Here is a 24333-nt window from a genome sequence, read left to right on the forward strand (position 1 = left end):
AGTGTATCTTTCTGACCATATTTCTTTGATGGACAGCCCATTTCAACTCTTTATCTCCCTGTGAATCTCTGAAAGTCTTTCCAGGTGTCTCTTCTTGGTATTTCGGGGTCTAATTCTCTCTCAAGGCTCTGAGCACCTCCCTTGTCTCTGCCTTTCTGGGTCTCTCTTCTGATAAAAACCACTAGGAATACACTAGAAGGCCGGCTATCGGTGCATTGGCCTCTTGTTGGGTTTTCATTTTTCTCCCTGTCTGTGCTTCTGCCAGCGTCTCTCCGTGGCCTTCTGAGCCTTGTGAGTGTCTCCCTGTTCGCCGGTTCCGGGGTCGCGCAGTCGTCTGGGTCTCTGTTCTCTCCGCAAGATCGCCTGGAGCCCCCGGCGCGCGCGGCCCCTTTAAGGCTGGCCCCGCCCCGCCCCGCCCCGCCCCGCCCCGCCAGCAGCCCCGCCCCCGCCCCGCCCGGGTCAGCCCGGGGGCACCCGGCTTCGGTAGGCGCTCGGAACCCGGCCGCGGGCGCGATGGCGGGGGCTGCTCTGAGGGTCGCCGGGCGGCAGCTCAGCCAGCGCAGCGGCTCCGGAGTCCCCATCCTCCTACGGCAGGTGCGCGGAGCCTGCGCCCGCCGCGGGACAGCTGGGCGCCGGGCGTCGGGCAGCGACTGGGGCGGGACTCCCGGGTCCTTGAAAGGGGAGAGATCTGGGATCCCCTGGGCCTGGGGCAGGACTTCCCCTTACGGAAGAGGTTGCTGGAGATCCTGATTTGGGGGGGGGTATGTGAAAGTGGGGACTGTTTCAGAGGGAGTAAGGGGCAGGGGCCGCAGACTCCTGACACAGGTGGGGAAAGAAGGGGCTGGGTTTTCTGCTTCTGGATCTTAGGAAGGGAATCGAGTCGAGGCTTGGGCTCTTGGGTCCCCAGTGAGCTGAAGTCTGGTTCTGCCCTCTCACCTGTCCCACCTGCCTCCTCCCCAGATGTTTGAGCCCAAGAGCTGCACCTACACGTACCTCTTGGGTGACAGAGAGTCCCGTGAGGCCATCCTGATCGACCCGGTTCTGGAGACAGCGCCTCGGGATGCGCAGCTGGTCAAGGAACTGGGGCTGCGGCTGCTGTATGCTGGTCAGTGTGGAGGCCAAACCCCTGGGTCTGAGGGAGGAGGGGGCTGGGAAGCCTCCGTCCTCCCGGGCCCTCCTGGACCTGGCCCTCCTCTCTCTCCCAGTGAATACCCACTGCCATGCGGACCACATTACCGGCTCAGGGCTGCTCCGGTCCCTACTTCCCGGCTGCCAGTCTGTCATCTCCCGCCTTAGTGGGGCCCAGGCTGACTTGCACATCGAGGATGGAGACTCCATCCACTTCGGGCGCTTCGTGAGTTGGATGGGGTCCCCCCAGAGGGTGGTGGCCTGGACTTCTTGGACTCAAGGGAAGTGAGGGGCTTGGGGGGGGGGCCCTAAGCCGTGGGGTAGGAGGGAACTCTGGCCTGGGTTCCTGATCCCTGAGTTTGTGTCTGGGAGGAGGGCACCATAAACCCAGGTAGGGCACTGGGGCAAGAGGTTCTGGGCAGGTGTGTCTCTGGCCAAGCCCCTTAAGTCAACAGCATTTGTAGTTTCCTACAGCCTTGGGGCAGCTCCTTTGGCCTGGGATCTCCATAAAAGTTGATTGAGGGCTAGAATTCTGAGGCCAGGGCTGAGGGAGTGACCCAGCCTAGTCTTCTAGAGCCACTGTTAGAGGAAGGAGCATCTCGTTGCCCAGGGCCAGGACTAGGGTGAGGTGAGCCAGGTGCCTAGGGCACAACGCTTAAGGAGGCGCTCACTCTCAGGGTCTCGGCACCTTGGGGCCAGCGCCTCCTTAAATGTTCTCCCTTTTGTGCCCGCTTGCCTCACCCTCAGCCCTGGCTGTTGCCTCACACAGGAAGGGTCTGAAGGTTCCTATCTCCTCTCCTGTCTTTGTCACAGGCAAGGTCAGCAGGTTTCTAGCCAGGATTTCAACCCAGAGCAATAGATTGGGGTGGAGAGGGCACTGGGGTGGAGTTGTCCTCGGAGGGAGGAGAAACAGGTAGCCAGGCTTTTTTTCTGATCAGACTTGCTAAAGCTACAGAGTCTGGCTGACTTGGGAACAGAATGGGCAAGTGACATAGGATAAGACTTGACCTCCAGGTTAGGGGATTTGGGGACGGTTTATCTGAGTCAGAGCTTTTAGAGATGAGAGCTGTATGTGGGTTTGAACCACAATGGTTGCAGCCTCTTCGTTTCAAGCTCTTTTCTGGAAGCTGGTAAAAAAGTGCCTTGTACCCTTCTGTACACCGTCGGTAATTGTGAAGTGCTAGCAAGCATTTCTTGAGTTGAGAAGGCCTAGAAGAGTGAAGAATGGTTGGGGTTTCCTGTCAAGTTAAGTCCTTTGTTTAGATCAAATAAGTGATGTTTTGAAGGAATGAATGTCGAAGGGTTTAGTTGTAGTAGATTTAGCTTCAGTGTCTGTTTTTTTTCCCAAACAACTAAATGATATCACTTACAAGCCATCCGGTTCATCCATTTGGAGTGTACCATTCGGTGACTTATTATATTCAGAGCTGGGCCCATCCATCCAACCCCACAATTAATTTTGGAATATTTTCGTTGCTTCCAAAAGAAACCCCATGCTCCTAGCTGACATCCCAGCCTCCTCCGCTCTCCCTCCAACAGCCTTAGGCCACAGCAAATCTACTTTCTGTCTCTACGGGTTTATTCTGGGCATTTAATAAAAATGGAATCATATATTATGTGGTGTTTTGTGACTGGCTTGTCCCTGATCATAAGTGTTCAAAGTTCATCCATGTTGTAGTGTGTGTCAGTGCTTCATGCCTTCCTATGGCTGAGTAATATTCTATTGTGTGAATATACCTTATTCATTCATTCATTCATTCATTCATTCATTCATCTATCAGTTGATAGACATTTCCATTGCTTCCATTTTTTGGCTATTATGAATAATGCTGCTATAAATATTCATGTACAAGTTTTTGTTTGTCTGTTTGCATTTCTCTTATATATGTGTGTGGGGGTGGGTGGGTTGCTAGATCAATAATAATTCTATGTCTAGCAGTTAGAGGAACTGAGGTGCCTGGGTGGCTCAGTTGGTTGAGTGTCAGACTCTTGATTTCAGCTCAAGTCTTGATCTCAGGGTCATGAGTTCAAGCCCCATGTTGGGGTTCATGGTGGATGTGGAGCCTACTTAAAAAACAGTTGGAAGGAGGCTTCTGGATGGCTCATTGGTTAAGCATCTGCCTTTGGCCCAGGTCATGATCCCAGAGCCCTGTGGCCAAGCCCTGTGTGGGGCTCCTTCCTCAGCAGGAAGTCTGCTTCTCACTCCGCCCTTCCCCTTGCTCAGCTCTCTCTTTCAAGTAAATAAATAAAATCTTAAAAAAAAAACACAGTTGGAGGAATTGACCGACTGTTATCAAAAGTGGTTGCACCATTTTATGTTTCCAAGGGCAGCATATGAAAGTCCTAGTTTCTAGGCACCTGAGTGGCTCAGTAGGTTAAGTGGTGAACTCTTGATTTAGGCTTGAGTTGTGGTCTCGGAGTCCTGGGATCTAGCCCTGCATCAGGCCCTGCGTTCAACCAGGAATCGTGTTCAGCAGGGAATCGGCTTCAGGATTTTCTCTCTCCCTCTGCCCCTCCCCCCTTAAAGTAAATAAATCTTTAAAAAAAAGTCCCCAGTTTCTCCACATCCTTGCCAACACGTGTTAGCATCTGTCTTTACGATTATTCGATATTTCGTGTGGTTTTCATCTGAGTTCTTTTTTTTTTTTTTAAGATTTTATTTATTTATTTATTTATGAGAGACACACACACACACACAGAGGCAGAGACACAGGCAGAGGGAGAAGCAGGCCCCATGCAGGGAGCCCGACGTGGGACTGGGTCCCTGGTCCCCAGGATCACACCCTGGGCTGCAGGCGGCGCTAAACCACTGAGCCACCCGGGCTGCCCTCATCTGAGTTCTTTATAAGCCTTTAGAAATGGTCACATTTCTTCCCCCCCAGTTAAAAAAATTCAATTTTAACATGCATTTTATGTAATAGAAAGTGCACATATTGTACATGAGCAGCTAGGTAAATTTTTACTTATGTTTACACTTGAGTATTTGCCTCTGAGATCCAGATACAGAGCATTACTCATCACCCCAGAAGGGCTTCCTTGTCCCTCTTCCTGACCATTGACAGCCCCATCAAGAAACTGTCTTCTGACATTTATTTTTTAAGTTTTCTTTTTTTCCCCTTATGATAAGAACTTTTAATATTTGCAATCTTAGCAACTTTTTTTTTTTTTTAAAGTAGGTTCCATGCCCACTGTGGGGCTTGAACCCACAACCCTGACATCAAGAGTCACATGCTCTACCGACTGAGCCAGCCAGGCGCCCCTCTTCTGACTTATTTAATCATAGATTAGTTCTATGTGTTCCAGACCTTATAAACAGGACTCATACAACATGTGCTCTTTTGTGTTCTGGCTTCTTTCTCTCCACATAATGTTGTATATAGTTGTAGTTCTTTCCTTCTGTTGCCATATAGCAGGGATTCTGTAAAGGACCAGACAGTAAATATTTTCACTTTTGCAGGCCATATGGTCTCTGTTGCAACTACTCAACTCTGTTGGTGTGAAAGCAGTTATAGACAATGCATAAATGAATAAGCATGGCTGTGCTCCAATAAAACTTTAGTTCTGGCCTCTGAAATTTTAATTTCAGTAATTCTCATGTGTTACCAAATACCATTCTCATTTGATTTTTTTTCAACCATTTTTGAAAAAGTGTAAAAATCATTCTTAGCCCTCAGGCCATACAAAAGCAGACGACAGACCAAATTTGATGTACCAGCCTTAGTTTGCCAACCCCTGATGCAGAGCATTTTATTGTGTGAATTTATGACACTTTGTCCATTCTCCTTTTGATAGTTGATTCCAGCTTGGGGCTATTCATGAATAATGCTGCTGTAAGAGCATTTGTTTATGTGCATTTATGAAAATTTATCCATTTGCCTTTTGATGGTTGATTCCAGTTTTGGGCTATTGTGAGCAATGCTGGTATGAAGGTTCTTATGCAAGTCTCCTCGTGGACATTACTCTCAATTCCAAAGAATGGACTTTCTGAGTCATAGGACTGACCTCTGCTTAACTTTAGTAGAAATTGCCAGTTTTTTTTTAGCTGGTTGTATGTTTTACACTCCCAGTGGGCCAAATTTGGATGGTTTCATTGTAGAATGAATTTTCTGTTTTAATGAGCAATGAGATTTGAACGTTTTAGTTCCCATGAGGGATGGCAGATTCGGAAAGTTAGTCTTGCCTGTTGAATATGTTAATTTAAAGTGCTGCCAGATACTGAAACCCCAGATCCCACTTTAGAGATTCTGATTTAATTGTTTGGGGCATACACAGGGAATCAATCTATTTTAAAATCCCACAGGTGGGACCCTGGCTGGCTCAGTCAGTGGAGCATGTGGCTCTTGATCTCAAGGTTGTAAGTTCAAGCCCCACATTGGGTGTAGAGATTACTTAAAAGTGAAAATCTTCAAAAAATAAAATAAAAGCTCATAGATGATTCTCATGTGGTCTAGGTGGGAATTTCAGTGCTTCCTTCCATTTAGAACTCATTATTTTTTTCAAAAGGTTATTTGAAAGAGAGAGCATAGGGGGAGGGGCAGAGAGAGAGGGAGACAAGCAGACTCGCTGAGCAGGGAGTCTGATGGGGTGCGGGTGAGGCTGGATCCCAAGACCCTGAGATCATGATCTGAGTGGAAATCAAGAGTCAGCTGCTTGGGGCGCCTGCGTGGCTCAGTCGGTTGAGCGTCTACTGTCTGCCTTGGGTTCTGGTTGTGATCTCGGGGTCCTGGGATCAAGCCTGGCATTGGAGGCGTCGGGTTCCCTGCCCTGCAGGGAGCCAGCTTCTCCCTCTCTCTCTGCCTGCCACTCCCCCTACTTGTGCTTACCCTCTCTCTCTGTCAAATAAATACATAAAATCTTAAAAAAAAGAGTCTGCTGCTTAACCAATTGAGCCACCCAGGTGCCCCTGGAACTAGTTATTTGAAATGTGGAATAAATCTCCCCCCTTGCAACATTTTATCAAAAATCTCAAGCATACAGAAAAGTTGAAAAAGATTTTTTTAAATATTTAATTTATTTATTCATGAGAGACACACAGAGAGAGGCAGAGACATAGGCAGAGGGAGAAGGAGGGTCCCTGTGGGGACCCTGATGTGGGACTCGATCCCAGGACCCCAGGATCACTACCTGAGCCAAAGGCAGATGCTCAACCACTGAACCCACCCAGGAGTCCCCAAAAGTTGAAAAAAATTGACAGCATACATCATATACATCTGTCACCTATCTTATTTTTTTGATGCCCCTTTGAATCATAGACATCAGTATACTGTCCCCTAAACGTTAGGACAACTAATGTTTTCTTTCACCAAAAGAAAGGAAGATTTGGCTGACAACGGAGGTTCAGAGTATTTAGCCTCAGTGGAAAAAAGACATTTGGGATTTTTGAGTATAAAGTGCACAGAAACAGTGGCCCAGGGTTTTATACCAAGATTAGGTGCTTTTGAACTTGACCAAATGGAAAAGAAGGCCCCAGCCTGCTTGCCACCAGGGGGCAGTGTGGGCCGTGGGAACTGCAGGGCGGGGGAGCTTGCGCGGATCCCTTTAGGGTGCAGGTGTGGCTGTGAGGTATTGAAGACGGCGCCGCTGCACCTGGAAACAGGTGAAGGGAGAGCTGTTGAGCAGTGTCACATATGTGAAGCACCACGGAAGGGGAAAAGGAATTTGTTGGAAGAATGTGGGGCTAGGCAGGCTGCACAAAATCCCTGTAGAACATTCTGCTGCTGAGAAGATGATCCAACTCGTTTCAGGAATGGTGGAGGCTGCCCGAGGTCCAGATGTTAGGTGCTCCCCCACAAGCTTTTATTAATATTCTAATACCTATAGTGAATTGAAATAATAGTACAGTTAGTACCCTTGTTCCCTTCGCCTAAAGTTCACCAGTTGGTGACATTGGTTTTTATTGGGGGGGGGGGGTGTTAGATTTTATTTATTTATTCATGAGAGACATAGAGAGGGGCAGAGACACAGGCAGAAGGAGAAGCAGGCTCCATGCCAGGAGCCCGATGCGGGACTCGATCTCGGGACCCCAGGATCACACCCTGAGCAGAAGGCAGACGCCCAACCGCTGAGCCACCCAGGGATCCTGAGACTTTCTTTTTTAAAACACAAGAATATCCAAGTACTCTATCAGCTGTCAGAGCAATGACATCATCACCAGTCATGGGGCTTTCGGGGAAAACACCCCTGAACTCTGACCTGACTGAAGAATGAGAGTAAGAAGGGGGGAAGGGCTCTTCCTGTTATCATGAAGATAGATTTCACCTTGGAGGCCCTCAGGGTTCCTTCAACTGCACTTTGAGAACAATTATTTTACAAAATCTCCATCACAGAAGATGCATGCTACTTCTGAAATAATTCTTAAATCCAGTCCGATTTCAAATAGTGCCAGGTGCCCAGGAATCATTTTTATGGCTGTTAAGAGCCAGAACTCACTCGAGGTTCATGCATGCCATTCAGCCGTTAAGTCTATTTAGTCTCTAAATCAAGAATGGTTTCTTTTCTTTTCTTTTTTTAAAGATTTATTTATTTATTCATTCAGAGAGAGGCAGAGACACAGGCAGAGGGAGAAGCAGGCTCCATGCAGGGAGCCCGATGTGGGACTCAATCCCGGGTCTCCAGGATCACACCCCGGGCCGCAGGCGGCGCCAAGACGCTGTGCCACCGGGGCTGCCCAAGAATGGTTTCGTACCCTTTCTGTGCCCTGACATTGACTTTTGAAGTTTCCACCCTGTTGTCTTGTAGAATGTTCCACTTCTGGGTGTGTCTGGTTGTTTCCTCATGGTGTCGTTCAATTTATTCTTCTCTTTGCTATCAACAAGAAGTAAATTGTATATATCAAATATCACTGCAGGCAGCAGGGAGTGGTGGGGCCTGTGGCAAATGTTAGGGTGCATGTTCTGTTTATAGGGGACACCCACTATACAATTATTTTTTTTCCCATTGCACAATTCAAGTTGATTAGTCATGTTTAGGAATGTAGTCTGGGGGATTCCTGGGTGGCTCAGCGATTTAGCGCCTGCCTTCGGCCCAGGGCGTGATCCTGGAGTCCTGGGATCGAGTTCTGCATTGAGCTCCCCACAGGGAACCTGCTTCTCCCTCTGCCTATATCTCTGTCTCTCTCTGTGTCTCTCATGAATAAATAAATAAAATCCTTTTTTTTTTTTTTTTTAAAGGAATGTAGTCTGTCAGGGTGCCTGGCTGGCTCAGTTGGAGGAGTGTGGGACTCTTGATCTTGGGGGTCATGGCTTGAGCCTCATGTTGGGTGTAGAGATTACTTAAATAAATAAGCTTTAAAAAAAAGGAATGTAGTCTGTCCCCTGCAAAGCCTTTTATTTTTTGAGAACCCAAATATCTTTTATCAAACAGATATTATAGAGATTTGCAAAAACATTAAAAGTGCTACTCTTTCTTACTATTTTTTGTTGCAGTTTTGGAAAAAAATATTTTTCACAAGAATGTTATTCACAGTGATGTATAGTGAATAAATGTGCTATTGGTTGTTTTTTTACTGAAATAACTTATTTTTTTATTTTTATTTTTTTTAATAATAAATTTATTTTTTATTGGTGTTCAATTTGCCTGAAATAACTTATTTTTAAATTTAAATTCAGTTAATTAACATATTGTATTACTGGTTTCGGAAGTAGAGGTCAGTGATTCATCAGTCTTATATAACCCAGTGCTCATTACATCACGCTTCCTACTTAATGTCCATCACCCAGTTACTCCATTTCCCTATCCACCTCCCTTCCAGCAACCCTGTTGTTTCCTATGATTAAGAGTCTCTGATGGTTTGTTTCCTTTGATTTCATCTTGTTTTATTTTACCCTCTCTTCTCCTATGATCCTCTGTTTTGTTTCTTAAATTCCACATGAGTGAGATCATATGGTAATTGTCTTTCCCTGATTGACTTATTTCACTTAGCATATTAACCTCTAGTTCCATCCACGTTGTTGCAAATGGCAAGATTTCATTTGTATGATGACTGAGTAGTATTCTAGTGTGTGTGTGTATACACCATATCTTCTTTATCCATTAATCTATCGATGGATATCTGGGCTCTTTCCATAGTTTGGCCCATGTGCACACTGCTGCTATGAACACTGGGGTGCAGGTGTCCCATCATTTCACTACATCTGTATCTTTGGGGTAAATACCCAGTAGTGCAGTTGCTGGGTCATAGGGAAGCTCTATTTGTAACTTCTTGAGGAACCTCCACACTTTTCCAGAGTGGTTGTACCAGTTTCATTCCCACCAGAAGTGCAAGAGGGTTCCTCTTTCTCTGCATCCTCACCAACATCTGTTATTCCCTGACTTGTTAAACTTGTTCATTTTAGCCATTCTCACTGGTGTTGGGTAGTAACTCATTATAGTTTTAATTTGTATTTCCCTGATGTCGAGTGATGTGGAGCATTTTTTCATGTGTCTGTTGGCCATTTGTATGTCTTTGGAGAAATCTTTGTTCGTGTCTTCTGCCCATTTCTTGATTGGATTATCTGTTCTTTGGGTGTTGAGTTTAATAAGTTCTTTATAGATCTTGGATACTAGCCCTTTATCTGATAGGTCATTTACAAATATCTTCTCCCATTCTGTTGGTTGTCTTTTGGTTTTGTTGACTGTTTGCTGTACAAAAGCTTCTTATCTTGATGAAGTCCCAATAGTTCATCTTTGCCTTTAGAGACGTGTCTAGTAAGAAGTTGCTGCGGCCAAGGTCACAAAGGTTGCAGCCTATGTTCTCCTCTAGAATTTTGATGGATTCCTGTCTCACGCTTAGGTCTTTCATTCATTTTGAGTCTAGTTTTTGTGTATCGTGTGAGGAAAAGGTCCAGTTTCGTTCTTCTGCATGTGGCTGTCCAATTTTCCCAACACCACTTGTTGAAGAGACTGACTTTTTTCCATTGGATTTTCTTTCTTGCTTTGTTGAAGGTTAGTTGACCATAGATTTGAGGGTCCATTTCTGTGTAGTCTATTCTGTTCCACTGATTTCTGTGTCTATTTTTGTGTCAGTACCATACTGTCTTGATGATCACAGCTGTGTAGTACAGCTTGAAGTCTGAAATTGTGATGCCTCAGGTTTGATTTTCTTTTTCAACATTCTTTTGGCTATTTGAGGTCCTTTTTGGTTCCATACCAATTTTAGAATTATTTGCCCCAACTCTGTGAAATAAGTTGATGGTATTTTGATAGAGATTGCACTGAATGTATAGATTGGTCTAGGTAGCATAGACATTTTAACAATATCTGTTCTTCTAGTCCATGAGAATGGAATGTTTTCAATTTCTTTGTGTCTTCCTCAATTTCTTTCATGAGTGTTCTATAGTTTTCTGAGTACAGATCCTTTGCCTCTTTGGTTAGATTTATTCCAAGGTATCTTATCGTTTGGGGTGCAATTGCAAATGGGATTGACTCCTTACTTTCTCTTTCTTCAGTATCATTTTTAGTGTATAGAGATACGACTGATTTCTGTGCATTGACTTTATATCCTGTCACTTGGCTGAATACCTGTATGAGTTCTAGCAATTTGGGGGTGGAGTCTATTGGGTTTTCTATATACAGTATCATGTCATCTGCAAAGAGTGACAGTTTGACTTCTTCTTTGCCAATTTGGATGCCTTTTATTTCTTTTTGTTGTCTGATTGCTGAGGCTGGGACTTCTTGTACTGTGCTGAACAACAGTGATGGGACCTGACCTTAGGGGGAAAACTCTCAGTTTTTCCCCATTGAGAGTAATATTTGCTGTGGGCTTTTTATAGATGGTTTTTATGATATTGAGATATGTTCTCTCTATCCCTACACTGTGAAGAGTTTTAATCAAGAAAGGATGCTGTACTTTGTCAAATACTTTTTCTGCATCTTTGAGAGGACTGTATGGTTCTTATCCTTTCTTTTATTAATGTATGTATCCCACTGATTGATTTGTGAATGTTGAACCACCCTTGCAGCCCAGGAATAAATCCCACTTGGTCATGGTGAATAAACCTTTTAATGCACTGTTGGGTCCTATTGGCTAGTATCTTGGTGAGAATTGTGGCATCCATGTTCATCAGGGATATTGGTCTGTGATTATCTCGTTTGATGGGATCTTTGCCTGGTTGTGGGATCCAGGTAATTGTGGCCTCATAGAACGAGTTTGGAAGTTTTCCTTCCATTTCTATTTTTTAAAACAACTTCAGAAGAATTCTTCTTTAAATATCTGGCGGACCTCCCCTGGGAAACCATCCAGCCCTGGACTCTTTTTGTTGGGAGATTTTTTATTACTGCTTCAGTTTCCTTGCTGGTTATGGGTCTGGTCTGTTTAGGTTTTCTATTTCTTCCTGTTTCAGTTTTGGTAGTTTACACATCTCTAGGAATGCATCCATTTCTTCCAGATTGCCTAATTTGTTGGCATATAGTTGCTTATAATATGTCCTTACAATTGTTTGTATTTCTTCAGTGTTGATCGTGACCTTTCCTCTTTCATTCATGATTTTATATATCTGAGTCCTTTCTCTTTTCTTTTTAATAAGTCTGGCCATGGGTTTATCAATCTTATTAATTCTTTCGAAGAGCCAGCTCTTAGTTTCATTGATCTGTTCTATTGCTCTGTTGGTTTCTTTTTCATTGATTTCGGCTCTGATCATTATTGTTTCTCTTCTCCTGCTGGGTTTAGGCTTTGTTTGCTATTCTTTCTCCAGCTCCTTTAGGTGTAAGGTCAGGTTGTGTTTTTGTGATCCTTCTTGTTTCTTGAGAAAGGCTTGTGTTGAAATGTACTTCCCTCTTAGGACCATCTTTGCTGCATCCCAAAGGTTTTGAACAGTTGTGTTTTCATTTTCCTTTGTATCCATGAATTTTTAAAAAATATTTTATTTATTTATTCATGAGAGACACACACAGAGAGAGAGAGAGAATGAGAGAGAGAGAGAGAGAGAGAGAGAGGCAGAGACACAGGCAGAGGGAGAAGCAAGTTTCCATGAATTTTTAAATTCTTCCTTAGTTTTCTGGTTGACCAATTCATTCTTTAGTAGAATGCTCTTTAGCCTCCATGTATTTGAGTTCCTTCCAGATTTCCTCTTGTGACTGAGTTCCAGTTTCAAAGCACTGTGGTCCAAAAATATGCAGGGAATAATCTCAGTCTTTTGGTACCAGTTGAGACCTATTTGTGACCCAGTATGTGATCTATTCTGGAGAAGGTTCCATGTGCATTCGAGAAGACTATGTATTCTGTTGCTTTAGATGGAATGTTCTGAATATATTGGTGAAGTCCATCTGGTCCAGTGTGTCATTCAAAGCCCTTGTTTCCTTGTTGATCTTCTCCTTAAATGATCTGTCCATTGTAGTGAGTGGGTGTTAAAGTCCCCTACTATTATTGTATTATTATCAATGTATTTCTTTAATTTGGTTATTAACTGGCTTATATAAATGGCTGCTCCCATATTAGGGGCATAAATATTTAAAATTGTTAGATCTTCTTGTTGGATAGACCCCTTAATTATGATATCGTGTCCTTCCTCATCTCTTATTATAGTCTTTGGTTTAAAATCCACTTTGTCTGATACAAGGATTGCCAACCCAGCTTTCTTTTGATGTCAATTAACATGATAAGTGGTTTCCCACCCCCTCACTTTAAATCTGGAGGTGTCTTTGGGTCTAAACTGAGTCTCCTCCAGATGGCATATGGTTGGGTCTTGCTTTTTTATCCAATCTGATACCTTGTGTCTTCTGATTGAGGCAATTAGCCCATTTGCATTCTAAGTAACTGTTAATAGATATGAATTTAGTGCCATTTTATTACCTGTAAAGTCACCATTACTGTACATTGTCTCTGTTCCTTTCTGGTCTATGCTACTTTTGGGCTCTCTCTTTGCTTTGAGGACCCCTTTTAATATTTGTTGTAGGTCTGCTTTCAGTTTCTGTTTGTCCTGGAAGCTTTATTCTCTCTCCTTCTATTTTGAATGCCATCCTTACTGGATAAAGTATTCTTGGCTGCATATTTTTCTCATTTAGCACCTGAATATTTCTGGCCTGCCAGGTCTCTGTGGATAGGTTTGTGCCAGCCTAATGTATCCTTGCTGGATAAAGTATTCTTGGCTGCATATTTTTCTCACTTAGCACCCTGAATATTTCTGGCCTGCCAGGTCTCTGTGGATAGGTTAGTGCCAGCCTAATGTTTCCACTCTTGTAGGTTACCAAGAGGTTACCCCTTGTCCTGAGCTGCTTTCAGGATTTTCTCATCTCTGAGATTTGCTAGTTTCATTATTCTATATTAGGGTGTTGACCTATTTTTTATTGATTTTGAGCGAGATTTTATTGATTCTCTGTGCCTCCTGGATTTGGATGCCTGTTTCCTTCCCCAGATTGGGGAAGTTCTCCACTATAATTTGCTCCGATGTACTTGCTGCCTCTCTCTCTCTTTCCTCTTCTTCTGGAATCCCAATTATTCTACTATTGTTTTGCTTTACGGTATCACTTATCTCTCAAATTCTCCCCTTTTGATTAAGTAGTGTTTATCTCTCTTTTTCTCAGCTTCTTTATTCTCCATCATTTTGTCTTCTATATCACTAATTCTCTGTTCTGCCTCATTTATCCGAGCAGTTAGAGCCTCTGTTTTTTATTGCATCTCATTAATAGCCTTTTAGATTTTGACTTGATTAGATTTTAGTTCTTTTATTTCTCTAGAAAGGGATTCTCTAGTGTCTTCTATGTATGTTTCAAGCCCAGATAGTATCTTTATAATCATTATTCTGAACTATTGTTCTGGTATCTTAATTATGTCCGTACTGATTATTAGGTCTCTAGCAGTCAGTACTGCCTCTTCTCTTTTTTGAGGTTTTTCCATCTTGTCATTCTGTCCAGAGAAGAAGGGATGAATGAGAAAACAAAATACTAAAATGGCAACAACAACCCCAGAGAAATACACACTAAACAAATCAGAAGAGATTTTCCCAAAACTAGAAAACAAATTTTTTTAAAAGAGAATATAACCAGACAGATAAATAGAATAGAGCAATGTACCGGATCCTGTGTCCATTTGTTAGAAAACTAGATTCCAAAATTATAGCAAAAGAAAAACTTCGAAAAAAAAAAAAAAAGAAAAAAAAAAGAAAGAAAAACTTCGGATACCTGGGTGGCAGTGGTTGAGCATCTGCCTTTGGCTCAGGGTGTGATCCTGGAGTCCTGGGATCGAGTCCCACCATCAGGCTCCCAGCATGGAGCTTGCTTCTCCCTCTGCCTGTGTCTCTGCCTCTCTCTTTCTGTGTCTCTTATGAATAAATAAATAATATCTTAGAAAGAAAAAGAAAGAAAAAAACTTATGTATGTACAAAAAATTAAATACAATGAAAGGATAGAATTTAACTGTAAAAATGAAAACTAAAAGACCAAAAAAAAAAAAAAAGAAGGAATATAAATAGACAGGTGAACAGAACATAGCAATACACTATATCCTGAGTGTGTTCGGTCAGTTTGTTAGAAGAAACTACATCTCAAAGTTCTAAGGAAAGGAAAACATACATGTACAAAGATAAAATTAAATACATTGAAAGGATAGAATGTAACTGTAAAGATGAAAATTTAAAAAGCCTTTAACAAAACAGAAAAAAAAGAAGAAAAAAAAAAAGCAAATATGATCAGACAAGTGAAGAGAACAGAGACACACACTAGATTCCAGGTGTGTTTTGGTCTGTTAGAAGAAACTGCACCCCAAAATTGCAAAGAAAGAAAAACTTATACATATACAAAAATAAAACTAAGTACAAAGAGACGATAGAATGTAACTGTAAACATGGAAATTAGAAAAGGTTTTAAAAAGTTGCTAAAATAAGAAATTGGTTGAAAAAGGAAAGAGAAAAAACTTAAAAAGGAAGGGCTAAAGACTCGTGGAAGAAAAAAAACTGAATTCCATATACTATATTCCCCTAGCACTGGAGTTTTGCAGTTGTCAGTGATCAGAGACTTAGTCTTGGCTGGATGTGCTTGCCGATATTCTGGGGGAGGGGCCTGCTGTGTTGATTCTCAAGTGTCCCCCACCCGAGGGGGGACAGCCCTTGCCAGGGGGCCAGGCTGGATTGCTCTATATGACTTTTGTTCCCTGAAGACTTTCACCTCCACTTTAGAGGATGAGAGTGAGAATAGCAGCCTCCCAGTCTCCAGCCTGGGAGCCCAAAGTGTGGGGCCCTACTCCTCAGTGCACCCCCAGGGAGAAGCAGTCCATCACTCCTGTCTCCCTGGTCCCCACTGCACTCCGAGCTCATTCAGCCTGTGTCCAAGCCTTTCTATCTCAGGTCTGGGACCCACCTTTGGAGTCCTCAAACCTTGCAGACTCCTCAGCTCGCAAGCTTCTCCCTGTGGAGGAAGGAGGGGTCTCACTGGTTCTGGCCACTGCTCAGAGAATGCTCACACTGCCTCAGCCCCGGTTTGGGGTTTATGGCCACTGGGAGCCGAATGCCCTCTCCTGGGCTCACTGATTGCAGCCGGTTTCCCCGCTCTGATGCCTAGGAACTCTGCTGCCCTCCGGCCCCCCTGGTCTTCCTGTGACCCGAGGATCCTGAGACCACACTGGCTCACCTAGGATTCACCCCTGCTTCGTGGCCTAAACCCCTTTCAGGCAGGCAGGTCCCTCACCTGAGCAGACTTCTAAACGTTCTGATTTTGCACTCTGCTGCTCTATCCCTTTCTGGCAGCCAGCTGATGGAGGCTTCTCCTCCCCATGATTTATCTCCTCATGTATCACCTTGGATTCACTTCTCCACACCTCCTACCTTACAGAAAGTGCTCACTTTTCTATTTGCAGCGTCACAGCTATTCTTTTCTTAGATCTCCTGAGTTCGCAGGTGCTCAGGATGATTTCATAGCTATTTAGCTGAGCTTCTGGGACCAGACGAAACTGAGGTCTCCTACTCCTCCACCATCTTGGACTCTCCCCTTTTCAAACCTTTTTTTCTTTTTTAATAGAAGCTTCAAATACACATTTTTGAGAAATCTTCCACTTTTTAATGGTAGACTATAAATTCAGCTTTCTCATAACTCCCGGGTGGGCCAAACAAAACATTTCTCTGGCTGAGTCTGCCCCTGGGGCCTCCACTGTGTCTTCTCTGACAAACAGATCTCATTAAACTTTCATAACCACATAGTGGGATCAGAAATATTTTTCCAAAAAAAAAAAAAAAAAGGAAATATTTTTCCCATTTCACAAAGAAGGAGGTATAGAGAGGAAAAGTGACTTGCCCAGAAATGACACTGAAAGAGTGGCCCAGTTGGAATTTTTTTAAAAGATGTATTTGTTTATTTGAGAGAGAGAGAGAGAAAGAATTGGGGGGTGGGGCAGAGGGAGAAGGAGAGAAAGTTCTAAGCAGACTCTGAGTGGAGCCCTACAATGGGCTCCATCCCATGACCCATGAGATCATGACCTGAGCCAAAACCAAGAGTTGAATACCTACTGACTATGCCACCCAAGTGCCCCTCTGAGTGTGGATTTTAACCCAGGAAGCCTTGTGGTTCCACTAGATCAGTGTTTTTTTTTTTTTTTTTTTTTATAAATTTTAAAACATCATTATTATGTTACTTTGATTATATAGTGATTATTGTGTGCCAGGCATTTTTTAAGCTTTACATATACAAAGCAACTTAATGTTTATAATAGTCCTACGAGGTGGGGACAGTTATTATCCTCATTTTACAAGGGAGCAGAGAAGCTCAGAGACAGAGAGGTGAAGTGACTTGTCCAGAGCCACACAACTAGTAATAAATAGCAGAGCCAAATTTAGAACCCATGTCACCTGGCTCCAGAGGCTGTTTTGTTTTGGTTTTTTTTTTTGAATTTATTTATTTATTCGTGAAAGACATAGGCCGAGGGAGAAGCAGGTTCCCTGTAGGGAGTCTGACATGGGACTTGATCCCAAGACTGCAGCCTCGACCTGAGCCAAAGGCAACCAGTCAACCCCTGAGCTCCCCCGCCCCAGGCACTCCCCTGAGGCTGTTCTTAATTACTAGTCCATGCACTCTCACCAAGAGATAGATATCTTACACCTGGATTCATAACTGAAAGCTCCACTTCATGAAATACCACTTCCCCTTACTGGGTACTAGGCACCCTGAGATTTCCCACTTCATCGCATTTCTCTCCACACCACTCCATTCTGTTCCATCCCACACTTCTCTGCTCTTCTGTGTCTAGCATGCTTTCTTCTACTTTTGTTTTATCTGTGACATCCATCCATATTTTCACATACAGTTTGCTCACTCTTATTCTCATGCTGTGCCTCAGTTTCTTCATCTGTGGAATGGTACCTACCTCATAATGATGTGCGAGGACTGGATGAGTTCAGTCATGTCGAGACTTAGAAGAGAGCCTGGCACAGGAGAAAGGGTCAGTCAATGTCAGGGCTCTTGGGAAGGAGTAGGCCTGACTGATGGGAGAGGGTAGGGTTGTACCTAGCAGAGAGAATTGCTTGGGCCAAAAGGTATGGAAAAACCTGATGCTTTCTGGTAGTGACCCTGGGTTTCAGAGTAGCTTGGTGTGTTGAGGAAAGGAAAGAAGATGTTATTAGACATAGGGCTGGGAAGATACCAGAACAGCGGCATTTCAGAAGTCAAGCTGAGAGCCAGAACTCTGCCCTGGGGACAGCAGGAGCCAAGGATGGGTCTTGAGCAGAGAGGAGCAAGTTTGAATCTGGGCAGTAGAAACCCACCTCAGGGCCATGTGGGAGATGGATGGAGGCTGGAAGGCCAGGGGGGAGGCTGGTGGTTGGTCCTAGCAGGAGAAGATGAGGCCCAAGATGGGCAGGACTGTGGGAAGTACATAGCAGGGGATAGAGTCTAGATATTCCAGAGAAGGGAAAGGTCAGATAAACAGATCCTCAGCAAAGCCACTTGCCACACCGACTCAGTCACCAAGGGCCTAGGGAATCTTGATCCATGTGGCAAGCAGGATATTGTTCAATTGATATTAAAATTTGGTCCAATATAGGGTGCCTGGGTGGCTCAGTCAGTAAAGCATCTGTCTTCAGCTCAAGTCATGATCCCAGGGTCCTGGGATGGAGTCCCGTGTCAGGTTCCCTGCTTACTAGGGAGTCTGCTTCTCCCCTCTCCTTTCTCTCACACTCTCTATCTCAAACAAACAAACAAACAAACAAACAAATAATCTTTAAATTTTTGTCCAATTATACACATACACAATTACATATACCATATGTATACTTTAACTGTACCATATATGCCATATATATACTGTCTAACTGTACTGGTTGTTTATAGCTGATGTCTTTCTGATTGGTCAATACCCATCGCTACAACTGTGATGAACTATTTTGAATTTGACTCTTGAATATCCATCCACAATGTTTAGTTCAAAAGACACCTATGCTTTTTTGCTTAAAAAAAATTCAGAGAATATGAAAACAGACAAAATAATGAAAGATCATCCCTCTACCACCAAAAGGTTATGTTGATTTGGGTAGGGAGGGTTGTGGTTTTTCCCAGATTTTGCAAGATCTGTGATTTTGCTTTGCATTTGTTTTGCATTGCACATATATCCTATTGTGTATGAGTTAAAGGTGTCTGACTGAAAGCAACTAAAAAAATCCATATAGTTGCTTAAATAATTGGAAGTTCAATTTTCTCTCGTAACAAGGACTCTGGAGGAAGGCAGTCCTTCTCTTTGATTTGGCAGCATTTGGGGGATTCTTTTTCATGGTTGCAAGGTGGTTGCTGCAGCTGCGGCCATCACACCTTTGTCTAGAACCAGATAAAGTGGGAAGGGGAGGTGCACACTGATGCCCTGAACCAAACTGGAGACCCATGAGTGAGGAAGAGCAGAATGGATGCTGGGTGTGGACACAGGATATGCACCTGGTGTCCTTTTATAATCAGCAGATGACTGACCTGGACCAGGATGCTAATTAGTGGGAGGAGTGCTGTGTGAGTGGGAACTAATCTTATAAGTGGTTGTTAGAGCTGAGGATAACAATTTTTTTTTTTCCTGACAATTGCTTGCCTAAAACTGAGTGTAGGGATTTAGATAATGAGGATTTCCTGGATAGGCATTTTTGCCCATGTGTCAGAAGTTCTTAACTGCAGAATGTTAGCAGAAGTTTTGAGGGGTCAGAAAGAGTCTGCATTTGGGTTCTTGGTAAACCCTGCAAACTTGCCCTCTACAATGGGTACACTGAATCTTACCCACATCCCAGAAAATGTAAGGGCTTGCATCAAACACACTGAGCAACTCTGACAGCTGCCAATCTGATAGGTGAAAAATAAGGGTTTTAAATTTAAATCTCTCTCTTTTTATCCCTAAAAAGGAGAGCAGATGTTTCAGATGGTTTTTTGACTATTTACTTCCTCTTCCTGGTTTTTTTCTTTCGTGCATTTTTCTTTTGGGAGTTCTTATTGATGCTTAGGAGCTGTTTATATATGATGGTTTTTCATACTTTATAATACTTTCTTATATGTGCTAATACTGTCTCTGAGTTTTTTGTCTTATTTTAAAATATTTTTTTATTTATTTGAGAGAGAGTACATGAGAGAGCATGAGAGAGAGCACAAGCAGGGGAGAGGGGCATAGGGAGAGAGAGAAGCGACTCCTCCCTGAGTAAGGAGCCCAGCTAGAGGCTTAATCCCTGGACATCTAGGACCTGAGCTGAATGAGCTTCCCAGGCACCCCTGAGGTTTTTTTTTTGTTTTTTGTTTTTTTTTTTTTTTGTCTTTTAACTCTTGTTCTTTTCTATAATAAAGTTAAACTATGTGGTCATCTCTGCCACTGCTTTTCCTTATGTCTTCTGAATTTATTTTTTTTATTTTTTTAAAGATTTATTTATTAGAGACAGAGAGAGGCAGAGGGAGAAGCAGGCTCTATGCAGGGAGCCTGACGTGGGACTCGATCCTGGGTCTCCAGGATCACGCCCTGGGCTGAAGGCGGCACTAAACCGCTGAGCCACTGGGGCTGCCCTATCTTCTGAATTTAATATCATGCTTATAAAAACCTTTCCTAATTCAAGATTATATATATATATATATATATATATATAAAGATTATATACATATATTTCCTTATACATGTATAAGATTATATTCTTATATAAGTTTTTATCTTATATAAAGGTTTTATCTTATCTTTTTCTTATTGATTTGAAGATCTGTTTGTATATGAAGTATAGTGACCACCATGTGGTGTATATGTTATAAATATATTTTGCTGGCTTGTTGGTTCCCTTTCAATTTTGTTTCTGGTGTCTGGTGTTGTTGCGTTCAGAAACTTCAGATTTATTTAAAGTCAAACCACTGATCTTTTTTGTAATGATTTGCAACTTTCGGGATCACATTTGAATGTTCTTCCCTAACCAGAGATCATATATTCATTTGTATTTTTGTTGTTGTCACAGTTTTATGGTTTTATTTTCTTGCTTTAAATGTTTAATTTACTGGGAGTTTATCATGGTGTGTGGTTTGAGTCTGGGAATCGAACTTAATTTTTTAACAATAACAACAAAAAGACTATGTTAGCTAGATGTGATCCTGGGGTAGGATGGGGACTTCTGGGGACAGTTTCACTGTGAGGCCAGAGCCCCTGGCTTATTGGTAACTGTCTGTATTCTCCTTCCCCACCAGGCCTTGGAGACCCGGGCCAGCCCCGGCCACACCCCAGGCTGTGTCACCTTTGTTCTGAATGATCACAGCATGGCCTTCACTGGAGATGCCCTGCTCATCCGAGGGTGTGGGCGGACGGACTTCCAGCAAGGTCACAGGCCTATTCCCCTAACCTGAGATCTTAGTACAGTTATGTGTGTGCCAGGGTTTTAAGTATCTGTTGCAAGAATGAATGAATGGACATTAGGTTTTTAGGGAGTTAGGATTAGATGGAAGAAGTTCAGCTGCTGGAGTGAAGGAGAGTTAGATTCAAGGGTTAGTTATTGCCAGACAGATTCAGCAGTTTACCTTGTTGGGGGACAGTTAGATGCAAGGGTGGACTAGTTATCTATGGCTCTGAAACAAATCATCCCAGAACTTAATGACTTAAGACAATGATTAACATTATCTCACATAGTTTCTGACAGTCAGGACTCTGGGAGCAGCCTAGCTGGGAGGTTCTGGCTCAGCGTCTCTCATGGAGGTGTAGTCACATGAAAGCCTGGGCTGTGGTCATCTGAAGGTTTGACTGGGGTCTGAGGGTCTGCTTCCAAGGCCCCTCACTCACATAGCTGGCAAGCTGGCTCTGATTGTTGGTAAGAGGCTTCAGTTCCTCACCACATGGTCTACTCATGAGGCTATTTTGTCTTCATGACATGGCAGCTGGGTTCTCCCAGAGGGAATGTTCAGAACGACACAGACAAGACTAATTTTTTTTAAATGACCTAGTCTAGAAGCCAAACGCTATCATTCCTTTTTTAAAAAAATAATTATTTATTCATGAGAGACAGAGAGAGAGAGGCAGAGACACAGGCAGAGGGAGAAGCAGGTTCCCTGCAGGGAGCCCAATGTGGAACTCGATCCCAGAACCCCAGGATCACGACCTGAGCCAAAGGCAGACGCTCAACCACTGAGCCATCCAGGTGCCCCAAAACTCTGTCATTTCTGCAATATCCTATTTATTAGTTGCAAGCCACTTAGTCCAGACCACTGTCAGGAGGAGAGGTGTTACATTTTCAACAGAAAAATGTCAGTGAATTTGTAGGCATATATTTTTAAAATTTTATTAAAATTTTATTAAATTTTATTTATTTATTTTCATGTGGAATTCTTCATGAATTTGCATGTCATCCTTGTGCAGGGGCCATGCTAATCTCTGTATCATTCTAATTTTAGTATAGGTTTTTATTTTTATTTTTTAAAAGCTATTATTTTTTAAAGACTATATTTTTCATTTTTATTTTTTTAAAAGATTTTATTTATTCATGAGAGACACAGAGAGAGGCAGAGACATAGGCAGAGGGAGAACCAGGCTCCCTGTGGGGAGCCCGATGTGGGACTCGATCCCAGGACCCGAGATCGCGCCGGAGCTGAAAGCAGATGCTCAACCCCTGAGCCACTCAGGTGTCCCCCAAGATTATATATATATATTTTTAATTTTTATTTATTTATGATAGTCACACAGAGAGAGAGAGAGAGAGGCAGAGACACAGGCAGAGAGAGAAGCAGGCTCCATGCACCGGGAGCCCGACGTGGGATTCGATCCCGGGTCTCCAGGATGGTGCCCTGGGCCAAAGGCAGGCGCTAAACCGCTGCACCACCCAGAGATCCCAGATTATATATTTTTAAAAGTAATCTCTACACCCATTGTGGGACTCTAACTTATGACCCTGAGATCAGAGGTGTGTGTGCCACCAACTGAGCCAGCTGGGTACCCCTATGGATATATTTTTTAAAAGATTTCCCTCTGTGGCCTCAGGTCTTCAGTTTCTTACCTTCTAGTCCAGCCTCCCTGCCCAGAACCCTTTCTTGGCATCCCCAGGCTGAGGGCACAACTCCCTGGTACTTCAGGATCTCATCCCAGCCTTATTTACTGCTATAGTGAATTTCTTACCATTCCCCAATTCTTTACATATGCTGTTCCATCTGCTCAGAACGCCCCTTCCCTCTCTTTCTGTGCCTAGACAAAGGGGTACTGGCTGAAGATGAGGGAGAGACTCTAGCTACTGTGATTTCATCCTCCCACCCTTTTCTTGAGGGAAGGGTCTAGAAAGCTTCTGTCTTGTTGATTTACTCACCACTGAGTTTTCCCTCCCCAGGCTGTGCTAAGACTTTGTACCACTCGGTCCATGAAAAGATCTTCACGCTTCCAGGAGACTGTCTGATCTACCCTGCTCATGATTACCGCGGTGAGGGCTTCCTGGAGGAGGTGTGGGACTTACATAACTTCACATTTGAAGGGGAGGGAGTACCAAACTGCTGTAGTCTTTGTGGGCATGGAGGCTACAATTCCCAGAAATTTCACTGGCCGAAAAGATCAAGTGTTTAGGTATGCTGAGTGTGGATGGAGAAACAAGACTAGAATTCCCAAGGGTATGTGTATTCCAGACTTCCTTACAGAGCTTAGGGATGTGGGAAACTACATTTCCCAGAGTGCCAATGGAGGCGAGCCAGCGATCTCCACGACATTCTGGGAAGAGCCTGTGAGTCCCAGCCCCGAGATGCACCCTAAGCCTTCTGGGAAATGTAGTCCTAGGAGGCCCCAGGCATTTGCCGGGTTGACGTCCCTCCCCTCCCTTGGCCACTAGGGCTCACAGTGTCCACTGTAGAGGAGGAGCGGACTTTGAACCCGCGGCTCACCCTCAGCTGTGAGGAGTTTGTCAAGGTCATGGACAACCTGAACTTGCCAAAGCCTCAGCAGATAGGTAAGCAGTTGGGGGCCCGGAACAACTGGGTCTGAGGGAGGAGGGGGCTCAGGGCCAGAACTCTAGTTTCCCAAAGAAGAAAGGCTCCTAAGATTTGTGGGTCTTCAGTGGGACATCAGGGGGTGTGCTGGGGACCCTTTAGTTTCAACTTTTTTTTTTTCCTTGCAGACTTTGCTGTTCCAGCTAACATGCTCTGTGGGATCCAGACTCCTCCTTCCTGACCTGGCTTTGTCAGGTGCCTGTTTCCATTAAGAATGCACTAGGTGGGGTACAGAGAGAGGTGCCATCGCCAAGCCTCTCTTCTTCCCCTCCCTCACCAGCTCCTGAGCTTCATAAATAAATAAATAAAAATTATTTTTTTGCTCTTAATCTTACTTCCATCTGTGTGGGGATGGAGGGAGCAGTTGGTTTTCTGGTCTGAGGTGTATGGTCTGAAGAGGCCAGGGAGGAAAGCAGGGTGAAGATTCGGGGTGCTGGGAAGGAGGAAATGTTCCAACTCACAAGACCAGAAACAAACATATCTGGGGCAGAGGTTCTCACATCCTTGGATTAGAATACCATCTTGAGGGGTGCCTGGGTGGCTTAGTGGTTGAGTGTCTGCCTTTGGCTGGGGGTGTGACCCTGGGGTCCTGGGATTGAGTCCTGCACTGAGCTTCCCACAGGGAGCCTGCTTCTCCCTCTGCCTCTGTCTCCGTCTCTGCGTCTCTCATGAATAAATAAAATCTTAAAAAAACAAAACAAAACAAAACACCATCTTGAGTTTGTGCCACTTGCACCCGTATGACCCAGGATAAGGTGCTCCAAGTCTCAGTTCCCTCACCTGTGCAATGGCAATAATACTAATAACAGGGTGTTGTGATGATCCAATGAGTCCACATGTATGAGGTGCCTGGCACACTGCCTGGGT

The 24333-nt window shown here is 43.8% G+C and overlaps 1 protein-coding gene and 1 non-coding gene across 3 annotated transcripts; one reads left to right on the forward strand and one right to left on the reverse strand.

Annotated features, from left to right (window-relative positions):
• Positions 1–444: 444 nt before the first annotated feature.
• Positions 445–23780, forward strand: ETHE1 (ETHE1 persulfide dioxygenase). Of its 2 annotated transcripts, XM_041746219.1 has the most exons (7): positions 445–594; positions 961–1105; positions 1206–1354; positions 20704–20833; positions 22821–22910; positions 23310–23426; positions 23595–23780. In XM_041746219.1, the coding sequence occupies exons 1-7, from the start codon at positions 514–516 to the stop codon at positions 23645–23647; spliced, it is 765 nt and encodes a 254-aa protein (XP_041602153.1). In that variant the 5' UTR covers positions 445–513; the 3' UTR covers positions 23648–23780. The 2 variants fall into 2 exon arrangements, with proteins under 2 accessions (XP_041602153.1, XP_041602155.1); XM_041746221.1 differs by lacking the exon at positions 23310–23426.
• Positions 21818–21927, reverse strand: LOC121485946. Its single transcript, XR_005986446.1, has one exon. It is a non-coding gene; the product is annotated as a U6 spliceosomal RNA (small nuclear RNA).
• Positions 23781–24333: the final 553 nt, after the last annotated feature.

The sequence above is a fragment of the Vulpes lagopus genome, chromosome 2, assembly GCF_018345385.1.
Source record: "Vulpes lagopus strain Blue_001 chromosome 2, ASM1834538v1, whole genome shotgun sequence".
Taxonomy (NCBI): Eukaryota; Metazoa; Chordata; class Mammalia; order Carnivora; family Canidae; genus Vulpes; species Vulpes lagopus.

Excerpts from the sequence above, each read along its gene's own strand:
- ETHE1 (XM_041746219.1), top strand. The coding sequence starts at position 514 with ATGGCGGGGGCTGCTCTGAGGGTCGCCGGGCGGCAGCTCAGCCAGCGC. Across the intron at positions 20,834-22,820 it reads GCGGACGGACTTCCAGCAAG|GCTGTGCTAAGACTTTGTAC; the intron begins GTCACAGGCCTA and ends TTCCCTCCCCAG. Across the intron at positions 22,911-23,309 it reads CCCTGCTCATGATTACCGCG|GGCTCACAGTGTCCACTGTA; the intron begins GTGAGGGCTTCC and ends CTTGGCCACTAG.